Genomic DNA, 15982 nt, shown 5'->3' on the forward strand with positions numbered 1-15982 from the left:
TAAATATGTACTATTGAAAAAGTGATGCTGATGTTACTTTAAATGCCATAAATTCTGTATTTCTTCACGCCCTGAGAGTATATGTATGTGCCTGTGCTTCAAGGAATCAGTGAATGAAGGAAAAAAAAACTCACAAAAGAATCTAATTGAGTGGTCATCCTACAGAAAGCAAGGTATTTGAGCTAAGCCAAACTTTTACCACTGTTTTACCATTTCCACTTGAGGTAGGAGAACCTAAAGTCAGTCTTTTTCTTCAGATGCTTACAACAAAGCACCTTTTTTCTTTCCAAGATCTCTTGAGACCTCTAGTGGCCTTCTGTAAGAAAATCAGATCCATCATTTCTCAACCACATGATGCGTTTTAGAACTTTAGATGGATTTTGGAACCATTTAGTTTCTAACTCCTTGGAAAATGTCATAATTTTTTTAAATGATGGAGGATTTTAAACCCTAAATGACTTCAAAGCACGTTCAAGGCCAATAAGAGGCCCTGCCATTTACACCACCAGGATCTGATCCAGACGTCTATCTTGGCACACCATCACTCCAGCTGGATTGTTAACCAGATTTTACTGGTTGGGTTACTTACCAGGACTCAGGAAGAGCAACAGTGAAGCCCCTAATCGTGCTATTCCTCCTTTCTGAATGCTTTAGAATTCTCATAACTTAAGCATCAGAACATTCATTTATATGAAATTGCTCAGAAGTCCAACTTAAGTAAATTCCAAAAAAGGATGAGGCTATCAAATGCTTAATAAAAACAATTGCTTTTAGAGGTAAAAAGTTAGTATCTAAAAACCATAAACCTCATGTTTTAAAGCCCGCAACTGTCTTTCACCTATTTTACATAGCAGTAATACTGACACAATTTGGTTCACATTTATCAGCAAAAATCAGTATTTTAGTTATTTTACACTGACAGTACATAGTCCTTATCTGGCAAGTCTTCGCCCACTCCCATGAAGGACTTGAAAAAGGTAGGTACCCCTCAGAAAGACTATTCTAATAGTTTCTTAGTCTGAGAACATCTCAAATCCACCAGAGTATGAACCAAGCCCACGATAGATTATAAAGGTGTGTCCAGAAGCAGCTATGCTTTATTTCAAATATTACAAAAAATACAGAACAATAACTTCAATAATTAGTGTCTAAGTGGATGGGCAGATTCCAGCACAATTTTCCACATGGGCGAATCAAAGAACTGGGACTGGGGATTACAGTGTTAATTCCCTGGTTCTGAACAATGTTGCTAGGTAAACAGGAGAAGGATAATTACATCCCCAAACCCTTCTCCAGTATAGTGTTTGAAGAACTGTGTTCTTCACTGTTAATTATCAGTTCAAGTAACTATTGATGAGACAGATGTCAAAAAATCAATGTGGGGGAAATAAGAGAAAAGCAGCAGCCTAAGAGGATCCACCACCATGATCATCTGACCTTCTGAAAAATCTTTTTTCCTGCATCCTTAAGGAAGAGAGATGATCTACCTAAGTGCATTTTCCAGATGTCTGAAATTCTACACCTGCTAGTGTCAAAACTCAAATGTGAATATTTTGGACAGAGGGCCTCTTAAAATGAGTCTTACCTCTTTACCTTCTAACAAGCAAAACCACCAATCATTATAATGTCACCATTCCCTCATGAATTCACTACTGGATGCTGACTGTCTTTAGTACCCACTGTCATCTCTTTGCCATTAGGACTATATGCCTCTTGTGATTTGCTACTTGCAGATTTTCTGTAGGCTGGGCAAGAAGGACATTCCACCATCAGGGGCTGAATGAGCAAGACCTCAGCATCAGGAATCAGGATGGTTTAGTTCAGGCCGGGACAGACCTGTCCCCTTGAAGGCTGTAGTCCATGACTCTAAAGTTTTCAAGGACAAAAGGAGGAAAGGAAGGAAGGGCTGGGATGCAAAGGAAGAAGGAGAGAAACTAACTCAAAACTAGCAGTTGCCACATGCTTACTAGGAGCCAGCACTAGGCTGGGCGCAATCTACATCTATTCTTGAGCCACCTACACCCTGAATGACAGGTGAGGCATCAGTGAGTAGATTAGCAAAGATGTCACCTTACTAAAAAGTAAAAGACATAGGTGATTTTTAGATATGCTGCCTCTGTACATGTCAATTTCAGTATATTAGATTTATATACAATTTTCTATTATAATAATAGGTTTTATAGAAATATCTATATTCTATATTCTATTCTGTAATTTATACATTCCTTTTTTTTTTTTTTAGATTTTATTTATTTATTCATGAGAGACACAGAGAGAGAGAGAGGCAGAGACACAGGCAGAGGGAGAAGCAGGCTCCATCCATACAGGGAGCCCGATGTGGGACTCGATCCCGGGACTCCAGGATCACACCTTGAACAAAAGGCAGGCGCTTAACCGCTGAGCCATCCAGGCATCCCTGTATTATACATTCTAATTAATTCTACAGTATTATCTATTACAATAGTAGATAATAATATAATATCACCTTGCCAAATATGTATGCTGAAAGTATTTGAGCTTTAAAATTCCTCAAGAAAATGACAATTGCCAAGGTCCATATTTGGTATACTGCCTATACACTTTAAGAAAATATGGAGCTTCTGTGTTGGTGAACATAGGGAGATTTGAGGAGAGTGGCCCACCTGGAGAAGGTATGGAAGCTCTGTTCCCTTTCCCCACACCTTGCCTTGTGTACCTCCCCCATCTGACTGTTCCTGACTTACATCCTCTTATAATAGACTAGTGACCTAGTAATAAAAAAAGAAAAAAGTCAAGAAAATACTTTCAGGGATCCCTGGGTGGTGCAGCGGTTTAGCGCCTGCCTTTGGCCCAGGGCGTGATCCTGGAGACCCGGGATCGAATCCCACGTCGGGCTCCCAGTGCATGGAGCCTGCTTCTCCCTCTGCCTGTGTCTCTGCCTCTCTCTCTCTCTCTCTGTGACTATCATAAATAAATAAAAATTAAAAAAAAAAAAAAAAAAAAAAGAAAATACTTTCAGAAATGTCCCTCCCTCACATGCTGTTCCTCTCTACCCCTCTAATTGTCTACTTTGTACATACACATTTAATCAGCCATCCAGATAATTTTTAAATTTGAAATTATTTTAAATTCAATCATTTTATTTCAAACAAAACCTGTAAAATGGCACTCAAACCCACAAATATTGAGATAAATGCAATTAAATAACAAGATATTGGCTTGACCTAACGGACTAGAAACAGTTTTAACAACTGAAAACATCTAGCATTGGTGAAGGTGTAAGGACACTAGACTCCATTGGTTAGAATACAAATTGTTATGAATATTTTGGTTGAATAATTTAATAGCATCTATTTTTAAATCTTAGTATTTAGTACACTCGTACCCAGAAATTCCACTTCTGGTACCTATACTTCAAGAAAAACAAAACAAAACACATGAGTACCTGAACATATATGTGCAAGTCTGTTTCCTACAGTACTACTTGTTATATAAAAAAAAATGAGGACAAATTTTCATAAATAAGGAATATTAAATGGATACTAGAGCTACATGTTGAAATATTCATCCATTAAAATGAATAAAACTGATCTGGAAAGATGATGAACTGTTATATTAAATGAAAAATTAACAGAACCCATGATCATTTCTATATATAAACAGAGAAAAGATACACACATACTTGCACATGTGTGTATAGTTACATACTCACATAGAAGAATGCAATGAGTAGTTTTACTTTAAAAATTGTTCTAATTTGAAAATATAATTCATTTTAGTAAGTGAACCCATTCCCCAAACTAATTAGCAAATGGCAGAATAAAATGAGAGATTTTTAAATGAAATGAAGCAAAAGTTCAGCAATTAGACTACTTACAAGATCCTAAGCCATTAATTTATGTAAATTTCTGCTAACATAATAAAAAAAAGTCCTTCCTACTTGTGAATGCTTTTACAATGAAACTTCTCTAAAGAATGTAAGTTCCAGGGATCCCTGGGTGGCCCAGTGGTTTAGCGCCCACTTTTGGCCCAGGTCGTGATCCTGGAGTCCCGGGATTGAGTCCCATGTCAGGCTCCCTGCATGGAGCCTGCTTCTCCCTCTGTATGTGTTTCTGCCTCTCTCTCTTTGTGTCTCTCATGAATGAATAAATAAAAATCTTTTTTTTTTTTTAAATTGAACACTTAAAAAAAAAAAAAGAATGTAATTTCCTGAAGGGTAGGAGGACCTATTTTCCTGTGCTGATACTAACAAGAGAAACTTCATAAATCAGGAAGGAGAAATTGAAAGGTATGAGAGAATCAATTAAAAAGATTCTTTAAAAAATATTTCACTCACAGAATTCCTTTATGCATTTGGCTTGTATTCACATTTATATCATGACCAAAAGGGCTTTATAAAGAGAATTATAATGTATTTAGCTATGAATTTAAAAAAGTAAGAAAAACAGATTTCTACGAGGAATTTTCTTCTCTCTTATCCTAAATTAGGTAGATAATTTGTATCAATTTATTTTACTTCTTGGCAATCTTTTTTTAGACATGTGGTCTCTGGATCTCAGAATGCAAGGTAAATGTTCTATGTAGAAAGTAAAAATGAAATCACTTTACATTGTTTGCATAATGTTCAACAGCAGCCTCCTTCTCTTTGTTTCTCTTCATCACCAAACTTCCCTAAAGAGCAATGGATATCCCCTTGCTTTCACACCCTTACCTCTCATTTATTCAGCTCACTGCAATGGGATTCCCCAAACCGAACTCTGCTCTTCAAGGAGGGATAAAACCAGACCCAAACCAAGGGGCTGAAGGTAGGGCACTAGTAACTAAGTGGCCACTGTTGGCACAGAGAAGCCAAACGCATGAGATTGAGAGAAAGATGAAGCCCAGGTCCTGGGAAGACAGAGTTCAGAGAAAAAGAAGAGAAGAAGAGCAGAATGGGGCAGGGTTAGGGTTGGATATGCTAGTGCCAAGGCAGGGAGCCACCCTTCTTCTTACCTAAAGTTCATACAACTTTACTTTAATGGATACAGAATTCTCCAATATAATTTTTTTCTTTTTTAAAAAAATACTTTTTCTTTTAAAAAAATTCTTTTTTAAATTTATTCATGAGACACAGAGAGAGAGGCAGAGACATAGGCAGAGGGAGAAGCAGGATCCTCACAGGAACCCGATGTGGGACTCAGTCCCCAGATCGGGATCATGCCCTGAGCTAAAAGCAGACACTCAACCAAGGCATCCAGGTGTCCCCATAATGTTTTTTCTTTTTAAGATTTATTTATTTATTTATTTATTTATTTATTTATTTATTTATCATAGACATAGAGAGAGAGAGAGAGGCAGAGACACAGGAGGAGGGAGAAGCAGGCTCCATGCCAGGAGCCTGATTCGGGACTTGATCCCGGGACTCCAGAATCGTGCCCTGGGCCAAAGGCAGGTGCTAAACCGCTGAGGCACCCAGGGATCCCCAATTTTTTTTTCTTAAATGAGTTTGGCAGATTGTGTTTCTCAAGGAATTGGCCCATTTCATCTAAATTGTTGAAATTACAGAGCTGTTGTAGAGCCCTTATCCTTTTACACCTGTCAGATCTGTGGTGACATCACCGCTTTCATTTCTGATATCACTCATCTGCCTTTTTCCTTGGTCAGTTTCGCTAGAAGTTCATCAATTTTATTCAACTCATCTGTATCTTTAAATTTCTAAATCCAAAGACCTCTTATTTGTACTCAAATTATTTGATTTCCCTGCATTATTTGTCACCTTAAGAGTCAGACTTCTATAAGATTCCTTGCCGTCTCTTCTACTTTTCTTCCTTATTATTGTTAATAGCTCATCTTCACCTTTCAAAATTCTGCCCCAGGCCTCTGCGTTTTCACTTTAAAATCTCCTTTTCAACTAGACAATCTCCTTCATTTTCATGACCTCCTCACTCATGAGAGGACCTGTATTTCCACCTCCCACCTGTCCATCTAATGCTATTATTTCCACTCCCAGCTAATGAACCCACCATCCCCCATATTTGAAAATCTGAGTCACCATTAATACGTTCTTTTTTTTTTTTAATTTATTTATTTATGATAGTCACACAGAGAGAGAGAGAGAGAGGCACAGACATAGGCAGAGGGAGAAGCAGGCTCCATGCACCGGGAGCCCGACGTGGGATTCGATCCCGGGTCTCCAGGATCGCACCCTGGGCCAAAGGCAGGCGCTAAACCGCTGCGCCACCCAGGGATCCCCCATTAATACGTTCTTATCCTTCAACTTCTCCATCCAGCTGGCAACCAAACTGCACTTTCCCCATCAAACATTTCTTTGCATCCTTGCACTGGTCCCAACTGGATTCCTGACTTGTCACTGACTGAATTCCAGCTAGGATCATTTCTTGGCCAGACTGTTCTGTATTCCTCCGTTATAAGCACTAACCATATGAAATTAGTTATCTTTCACACACAGCCCATATCATGCCTCTTCATCAGAGCTCCCTGCTGGCTCAGGATTAAGCCTTCTCACTATAATTCTTCCTTTGCTATCCAGTGGCCTGCTCTTCCTTCCCACACCTTGAACAGTAACGACACCTGCCTACTGCCTGGTAATAGACATTCCAGGTGCTTTCCTGCCTCCACCTTTGCCCAGTCTGTCCCCCTGGTTAAACTCTGGCTCTTCGTTTCTAACTGGATTCAGAGGCTACCTTCTCTGTGAAGCCTAATTTTAAATTATTTTTTTTAAGTTGAGGTATAGTAACATATAGTAAAATGCACAGGTATTAAGTTGGGTGAGTTTGGGCAACTGCATTACCCTCAATCAATACACAGAGCACTGCCATTGCCCCAGAATTCCATTGTGTTCCTCCCAGTCTCACTCTTCCCTCAACCAGAGGCAACTATTCATCTGTTCTCTATCTCTACAGATCAGCCATTTGCACATCACACAAGAGGAGTCAATAGTCTACGGTCTTTGTTTCTCTGTCAGCCTTCTTTCACTCAGCATGAAGTGATTGATTGGCCCTACTGTGTCTACAAGAAGCTCATCATGTTTCATTGCTGAGAGGTATCCACTGCATAGACGCACCAGTTTGTAAATATAAAAAACATTTACTTGTTGATGGATATTTAGATTTGGGGGTGGAAGAAGGCACAGAGATTTTGTATGAAGCTATATTCATCCTTCTCTGTCCTTTGTTTTCCTAAGCCATCCAGCATTATAGTTTATTGTAGCTGGGTGTGTCTTCCCTATTTAACTTAATCTTAATCATTTCATTTCCTTGGGCATTTACATGTAAGTGAAAGTATGTTAAGTACTTAGTACGTCCATTAGCTCATCCAATCATTGCAATGATTCCATGCAGCAGACAATACCGTGACACCCACTGACAGGGAGAAAAATGAGGCCTGAACAGGTCAAGTTCCTTTTTTAAATTAACCCATCTGGTGAGTAGTCAAATTAAGATCAGTATCTAAATCTGATGCTGTCACAGTAAATTCTTAACAATTACGCCATAATACTACATGCCTGGCACTTTTTAAAAACTTAAATTTAATTAATTAATTAATTAATTAATTAATCTATTTATTATTTTAAAAGATTTTATTTGTTTATTTGACAGAGAGAGAACACAAGCAGGGAGAGCTGCAGGCAGAGGAAGAGGGAGAAGCAGGTTCCCCAAAGAGGAGGGAACCCGATGGGGGACTCGATCTCAGGACCCTGGGATCATGACCTGAGCCAAAGGCAGACCCTTAACTAACTGAGTCATCCAGGCACCCTAATTTTAATGCTTTCTAAAGAAATCCAGCATTCAGGGCAACAGTTTACCCAAGACACAGCTTATTCTCCACTGATAAGACTAAGCAACCACCCTTGTGAAATGATTTCATATGCACTTTTATTTCAAAAAGCTCTTTTATTTTGCTCACAATTTTGTGAGTCAGAAGTCTGGGAGGACTGAGTTGGTCAGTCCTCGCTTGGGGTCTCTCCTGGGGCTGCATTTACATGTCAGCTGGGCTCCAGATATTGGGGGGACTCTCCTTGGCTGGACGTCCACAATGGCTCATTCACATAGCTGGCAGTCGATGCTGTAAGTGGGAGCCATGCTAGGGCTCGACCTCAGGGCCAACATGTGGCCTCTCCAGCACAATGGTCTCCCAAGATCACCTTTAGGACAGCTTGCAGGATGGAAGATGGTGTTGCCGCCATTTTTGGAAAATAGAATCTGCCACAGCCATTTCCTTAAGGCTGCTGAACTTTGGGGCATGTCACTGGGCCCACTGATGGTAAAGACCTTCAACTTCCAAAACTTCTCTTTGGGGTCAATAGGCTCCTGACTCACTGACTGTCAGAAAATAGGTGGGCTTTATTGGGAAAACTAAATAGGCAGATTCATTTTTAAGTTTATTTGAAAGTTATTTCACCCAGTGTGGGGCCAAGGATTGTGTGTGTTCAGAAATGTGTAAGTAGTAAATGCACAACTTTGCTGGCCACACAGCACCAAATGAGTCTCATTAGATATTTAGTCCTGTAAATTATGTCAGTAAGGGAAACTGTAAACATCTCCAAATGAAGTAATATTTATAGGTATTATAAAACAATTTAATCCAAGCTATAATCACCCACAGTAAGAACTGGTAATTTGCAACTCTTTGTAAAGTAACTGTCCAGGTAAAACTTAGAAAGGAAAAGGCACAGCTCTAGCTTTACCTGGCATTGCGGATGTGCAGCTGAGGGTAATGGCGATGCCTGTGACATATATGCACAGCAAAGTCCTCATCATACATCAGACTTGGAATGTTTCCCACTTGCTCAAACACAGTTATGAGAGTTGAGCCTAAATCACAGAGACAAAGAAATGGGGTCTCATTTTACCAAGGAATAACTTTAGGACTTCAGAACAAAATGTAGCTTCCATTCTAAATTGTATTTTAATTGTTCTGATCAAACAGGCACATGATGTATTTAGGACCTGGAAGTCATTCTTATTCCCATTCCCCAAGCACCATTTTAAACATGAATTTCCTACATTGGCAGCTGGGGAGGTAGTTGCATAGACCTTACCTAAGCTCATGTAGGATGGCACTATGAGAAATATGAAGTACAGTTCTGGCACTGCCTTATACACGGTCCTGGCAAGGGGAAGAGACAGTGGGACAGGTGTTAATAACAAAGAAATCCCATTAGCTGGCCCTGTTTGAGAAAAATGCCTTCACTAAAAACATCAGATATTCATAAATCCACATAAGCTCCTTTGCTCCTTGCCTGCAAAGGCAAGAACATCTTCAAGGCAATTTCTTTTCCTTCTCTACTCCTTAAATTCCAAACGGACTCTTTTCTGTCTGTTCCATGGAGGTACAGAGAATAAACAGTGCCATATTCATGTGGCACACCATATTTCTACTGACATTAACCTTTGACCTGGCATCTGGATGGTCTGGTGTGACATTACAAAGTGACTTGAAAGCTGAGGCCACCACCCCCAAATGTCTGTGCAGGCTGTCAGACATCACCCAGTAGCCTGCCTGATCATATTTCGACACACCATATTGTTCAGGATGCTTCTGCAGTCTGTCAGGTTAATAGACATTTCTAAAGGTAAGATTGAGGAAAACTATTTTTAGAAACATCCAAACCTATGACGCTTTACTCTTCTGCCCCAAATGCATTTTTTTTAAATGACTGCACTACCTATTTGCCTCAAATGATGGTAGTTAAAGATGTGTGTTGAAGGGAGTGCTCAAAGAAATAGATTTTCTTTCAGAAATATTACTGCTGTTCAACATAGATGCTCTAATACAGCCATAGGTTACAAGCAAATTAAACATTTCAAAGAATTTCACGTCTTTTGAAAGGACATAGTCCTTTTGCACATAGTCTCTTTCGTGTCATTTTGGCATTAATGCATTTTGTCTATGGGACTGCCGGCCAGCCCCCTGATGTCACCATCTGCAAGACCCCAGCCACTCACCGAATAATCTCTCTGCAGCAGCCAACAGAATACTCATCCACGGCCACAAAGAGGTGCATGAACAATGTGTTCAGAGGCTGCACAAGGAAAGAAAACAAGATTGAAGGCTGAGTCAGCATTTCGGCTGTTATCAGAGCAGGATGGGAGGTGGGAGAAGGATTTGGGGGTGGCCACAGGCTCAGAGCTGCCCATTTTTTGGGGGTGATATTCTATGTCTAAAGTGATGAGACACTCAGGCAGCTTTCAAGCAATCTCACTGACTCCATTCGCTGCCTTCTGTCCTCCTAGCCTAGAATAATTCAAGGAAACAGGCACTGTAAATGAATCCAATGCATCCAGCCCTTCTTTCTGCCCTTGCGAATGGGGCTCTGGGCAGGGAAGTGCCTGCAGGGGAGTGAAATCGATTATTAACTCAGTAGTCTTGTCCTCGGGGGTGTCTATGCCAAGTGAAAGACAATCACCCATTCCCCAGGGCTCTTGAGTCAGCAGCTGCTGCTCTATTCAAGTGACACAAGAAAAAGATTCTCTTATGAATTTGAAGGATGGAAGGCAGATGCCATGTTATGAATCCAATGGCTTGTTTTGTTCAACATTCCCAGAGTCAGAATCAAATATTACTCTTGGGATCCAGAAAACCTGAAAGCTGGAAACTCATAGTAGCAAGATGCAGACGTGACTTTAGGTTAAATCTTCCCAGTTTTTAAAGAGATTTGTGGGCAGGCCCGGTGGCTCAGCGGTTTAGTGCTGCCTTCAGTCCAGGGTGGGATCCTGGAGACCCGGGATCGAGTCCCACGTTGGGCTCCCTGCATGGAGCCTGCTTCTCCCTCTGCCTGTGTCTCTGCCTCTCTCTCTCTCTCTCTGTCTCTCATGAATAAATAAATAAATCTTTTTTAAAAATGCTGGATAACATGTTGGGGTGCACATGGGCCTGTATGTGTGTGCACATACATGTGTACATGGCAGGGGTGAACTTCCTCATTCACACAATTGGCATTCCCTAGGGTTCTGGAGACACAGTCTTGAATTCCACTGATAGACAAGCATGCTACCCACAGACCTGGCTTCTAGCTCTCTACAGAACTGGGGCGCTCTCTACAGAACTGGGGCCATATGCGGGCCTGGCTCTGGCAGGCTGAGGGCAGAGAAAGCTCAGATTTGACACCAGATACCAAGTCCAGCTGCCAACAGGTTGTAATGTGGTCACATCTAGAAGACATCAAATGAGCCAGACTCCAAGAGTACACCTTGAAAATTACAGAGACAAGAATCTGATAATAGACAAAAATCTATTATCATTGTTACAGGGGCAAAGGTGTAAAGTCTGGTGCCCTCCCAGCATATCAAAGACTTCAGACACTGAGCCTAAATGTCCACTGACTGATGGAAGGATAGAATATATATACATATACATATATACTATGTACATACACACACAATGAAATATTACTCAAAAAATGAGATTTTGCCATTTGTGACAACATAAAAGGACCTAGAAGGTATTACACTAAGTGAAATAAGTCAGGTAGAGAAAGACAAATACCAAATGATTTCACTTAAGTGTGGAATCTAAAACACAAAAAAATAAAAAATAAAAAAAATAAAACACAAATGAACAAACAAATGAAAAAAAAAAAACAGAAACATATCCATAAATACAGAGAACATATGGTGATGGCTAGTATGTTCACCAGCCATACTAGCTGGTGAGGGGGGTAGATGGGCAAAAGGGGTACAGGGGAGTGGGAGGTGCAGGCTTCCAGTTACAGAATGAGTGAGTAAGTTACAGGGATGAACGTTTCAGCATAGGTAATATAGTCAATGGTATTGCATTGTAAAGTGACAGGTGCTAGCTACACTTGACATGAGCATAGCATAACACACAGAGCTGTCCAATCGCTCTGTTGTACACCTGAAAGTAATGTAAAATTGCATGTCAAGTATATTTCAATGTAAAAAAAATTTTAAAAAGACTTTGGACAGTGGGGGCACAGTGTGAAGAACTGGGAAGCACACATCTGACCCTCGCTCCCTCCTAGATCTGCAAAGGTGTGACCTATGTCTTGCCACCAGCTGACTCATCTATTATCTTCTCTTGTGCATCCCCTCCAGCCTCTTGCTCTTGGATTCACCTTTCCTCTCCAACAGCTAACTTTGTTTCTAACTGTCACGATGTCACTTTCTGTTTTGAGTTTTGAACTGCTCCGCCTCAAAACTGATAAGACATATGTGCATACGTAGGACTTCCTTTCAAAATTAAGGCTGTTCTAATAAGAATTGTGTGTAATTGCTTACTGTGCACGGGATTTCACTGTCAAGTTCCTGGAACACGGATAACCAGTTGTCCTGATTGGAGACATTCCAGTTGGGATAGTCCACAAAGGTAGCCTGGGCCATGATCTCCTCTTTGTCATTGCAGAGGGTAACAGCAAGGTTTGCCTTTTCCCTGTGGAAATGATTAAAACTGCACACATGACAAAGATTACCAAAAGGTAGATGAGGTGATGTTACTTTTATCCCCTCCTTTGGTTATTGCAGCCTAGTTACTGAAACTTACCGTTGCATAATGAAACCTCTAGAAGAGGGGAAAAATGTGGCAGCAACTTTGAGAGCACATCTTTCAGGACATCTGGGGCTACCAATTAAATTTTTATTGAAAATTACATTTCATTAGAAAGACGTTGTGTTTACATGAAGTGTCCAATACCCTTCCCTTGGAGATTGGCTATAATTTTCCCTATACTTTGCACCTTGTCAATTCCACTGTGTTGGCTTAAACATGTAAAGTTAGAGTGGCCAACTGTTCCTGTTTACCTGATTCTGAGAAGGTCCCCAGGACATGGAGCCATTGGGAATACAAGTCCTGAGCAAATTGGGATGAGTTGGTCAGCTATGCAAAGCAGAAAAGCTGAAAATTTAGCCTCACCTCTGTCAGCTATCCTAACCAATTTCTGCAAACCTTGAGCCCATGCCTCCTGGGTTGATGGATTCTTATGGGATATGAGTATCTATCAGCTGATCCACCTGCAGGATGAAGACCCTCAGGGGTCTGGCTTAAGCTAAGGCAACCCAGCAAGCTAAAAGAGACAAGGGTAGAGAAGCAGGTTTTCCAATTCTTATTCTGGTGGTTGTCCCAAAGGGATATCTTTTTTTTTTTTTTTCTTTTTCCAAAGGCAACTTTCAAATGCTACCCTGTCATGCTGTCTGGGGTGATAGCAAGAACTCTGACTCAGAGAGAGTCTATAGTTTACTGCATGGAGAACCATTTATATATAAATTGAGATGCAGTTTTCATTTTTTCAGCTGGGTAAGATCTACTGGTATCTTAATTTGGAGGAAAAAAAAGACTTAAATCCTTTCAAAAAACAAAGTTTATTCCTTAGTAAGGGGACAAAGATAGCATGTAACTGAGGAGGAGAAAAGGTAATGGAAAGCACAGAGAGAAAGTTCTAGATGCTCTCCAGTTATATTTTCATCATTAAAGTAACAATTGTGACTGCAATCAAAACCAGAAAGTAATCACAAGAAGAGAAAAACTAATTAGAAAAGTCATCCTCCGTACCACTTCCATAGGTAACCAGTGTTGATATTTTGGTGTCTAACTCACCAGATTTTGAGAGTAATTATACAATGAAATGTACTTTGTAAGTTTTTCAACATGGCATCACATAACCCATATGTTGTAGTCTGCTTTTTTTCCCCACTTGACAACATACCACCTTACTAGAGCCGTTCACCAAAAAGCAGTCTCTCATACACGGGCACTTCCTGTGCTTCATTTTTTTCTTCAAATTAGTTCACTTTTGGCTTAGATAAGACCATTTCCATAGGAACTTCTAACATCATAAATGGAAAAGCAGTATACCTTGTTCTGAAGATAACCATAAAAAAATCAATTTAGAACAAAACTTGTTCTTGTGTGTATCTAGACAAATCACCTTGGGTACCAACAGAAGTATAGACACTTTGGGGAAACATCATGCTAGGGATGTCAATCTCAGCACCTACAGCCACTGTCTCCTCTCACAGGAGATCCACTCTTCAGCCATAGAGGACTTCCTCTGGGTGCACCTACCCCAAGGTCCCTGCCCTAGTGCTGGCTATCACGGAAAGAAAATAGTGGACTGCCCTCAGGTCCCAAGAATACACTATCCACATAGGGGGCTAATTAGCAAAAGGATGCAGCCCCACAACCTCTCCAGTCTGCTTCACCAAAGCCCTGCCCCTCTTAACACTCCTGGAGTGGTTCCCTCCTGCTCCTGGTCCTCTGGACTCCTCTGCCCCAGGCTCCCACAGCCATGACTTACTGCTTCACAGATAGCCCTCACTCTAATTCAGATGAGAAAATGCCCAGAGCACAGGACCCGGCGATGATGGTAGTGATGGAGGAGGAGGAAACGGGCAAGAGCTGGGCCAAGGCAGCTACCATCCCCTCAGGGAAACAAGGGAAATGTGTTCCTGGAATCCCAATTTGAACTTGAAACACATTTATCCATGGGAAAACAGGGTGGTGGTTGGGTTCCATAGTACAATTAGCACAGTACTATACCACACAGACATTATAGATTAAATAGGCTTTTGTGGGTTGGCCTGGGAAGCCAGCCATGAGTAACATCGTTTCAATGGGAAAATGCACTTCAATTTCCAAATGGCTGAGTGCAAGAAAGTAACTTTTATAGCATTATCCTTTTGTATGTATAATTTCCACTTCTTATTACCTCTTAACATGAGTCCTCTTTGGGACAGATAAAAATCATTGTAGGGGAAAAGAAGAGAGCGAAGGAAAAAGGTAATGGGAGAGGCTTGTTTTTAAAAGCTGGGTTTAGAATTATTCTTTGGAATAAGTCAAATAAAAAAATACACACACACCCAAAATACAAAATTCACACAAAATATTCACACAAAATACATTAAAAGTATTCACACAAAATACATTAAAGCTCAAGGATATTATCCAGCAAGCAAAATCACAGTTCTTTTCATTAAAGTAATGTCTCATTTGTTCACTTGGTTTAGCGAATTTTCCTTTAGCCAAAACTCCTTTTATTGAACTGAACTTGACGGAAATCTTGGTGAAACAGTATCCACATTTTTTGCTTTATTAAGCAGCACAAATGACACAGATCTGGGTGTTCCCAGAGCCTGTCATGGTTTCCTTCCCCCTCCAGCCCTTTGCACTGTGACATGTGCACTCGATGTGGCCAATTCTTTTGGCTCTTTCCCCACTCATCTGCTATGCCCAATCTGCTCATTTTCTCCCCTACCATTTAGCAGGGTTTTCAGGTGAGGTCAGTTGTATTCATTCCTACATCTGTGACTGAGCCAGCAGGTAATTTAATGAAACTCAATAAAACTAGGAAAGAAACCATCAAATTTAGAAATGCTTGTAAAATGGGTCTCTAAGCCTTGGGGTTGGCCTGCCAAGGGAATGGGAGTTACCTGAATTGAAAAACGAAAGGCGGGATCCCTGGGTGGTGCAGCGGTTTAGCGCCTGCCTTTGGCCCAGGGCACGATCCTGGAGACCCAGGATCGAGTCCCACATCAGGCTCCCGGTGCATGGAGCCTGCTTCTCCCTCTGCGTGTGTCTCTGCCCCTCTCTCTCTCTCTCTGTGTGTGACTATCATAAATTAAAAAAAAAAGAAAGAAAGAAAGAAAAATGAAAGGCTGCATGGGCTGAGTACCAACTATCTGGGGAGCTCCAGGACACTGATGAAAATGTAAATTTACTTTTTACTTCTGAAGATATGCTGGCTTCTAAAGTAGGTCACAACCTTTTTAGTTATTAGGATCCCATTTCAACATTAATTTTTAAAAAAAGCCTTTCACTACTCTACTCCCACATGGCATAAGCTATGCTTTTCATATCTGTCAATTCAGAAAACACATAAACACATTAGACATGTGGATTTGAGCTACCCTGACAGCCACTCCAAGACCCAGCAGCAGTGTGAAGCTCATCTTCAGAAACAACTGGCTGTCAAGAACTTTCAGGTAATTAGTATGTGGCTGTGTATAGGATTTGGAAACACAACTCTGTGGAAGGTTTTTGAAAAAACATC

The 15982-nt window shown here is 40.6% G+C and overlaps 1 protein-coding gene across 9 annotated transcripts in view; it reads right to left on the reverse strand.

Annotated features, from left to right (window-relative positions):
• CFAP61 (cilia and flagella associated protein 61) overlaps nucleotides 1-15982 on the reverse strand; it is a 276395-nt gene that overhangs the window by 247489 nt on the left and 12924 nt on the right. For 6 of the 9 annotated variants that reach the window (XM_077871988.1, XM_077871994.1, XM_077871991.1 and 3 more), the window contains exons 3-6: nucleotides 12219-12387; nucleotides 9927-10003; nucleotides 9020-9087; nucleotides 8666-8792 (exon numbers count right to left, since the gene is read on the reverse strand). In XM_077871988.1, the coding sequence (XP_077728114.1) occupies nucleotides 8666-8792; nucleotides 9020-9087; nucleotides 9927-10003; nucleotides 12219-12387 (441 nt within the window). Of the gene's footprint in view, nucleotides 1-8665; nucleotides 8793-9019; nucleotides 9088-9926; nucleotides 10004-12218; nucleotides 12388-15982 lie in introns of those variants that run through there. The other 3 variants (XM_077871992.1, XM_077871989.1, XM_077871995.1) reach the window with 2 other exon arrangements.

This window comes from Canis aureus, chromosome 26 (assembly GCF_053574225.1).
Source record: "Canis aureus isolate CA01 chromosome 26, VMU_Caureus_v.1.0, whole genome shotgun sequence".
NCBI classification, from domain to species: Eukaryota; Metazoa; Chordata; class Mammalia; order Carnivora; family Canidae; genus Canis; species Canis aureus.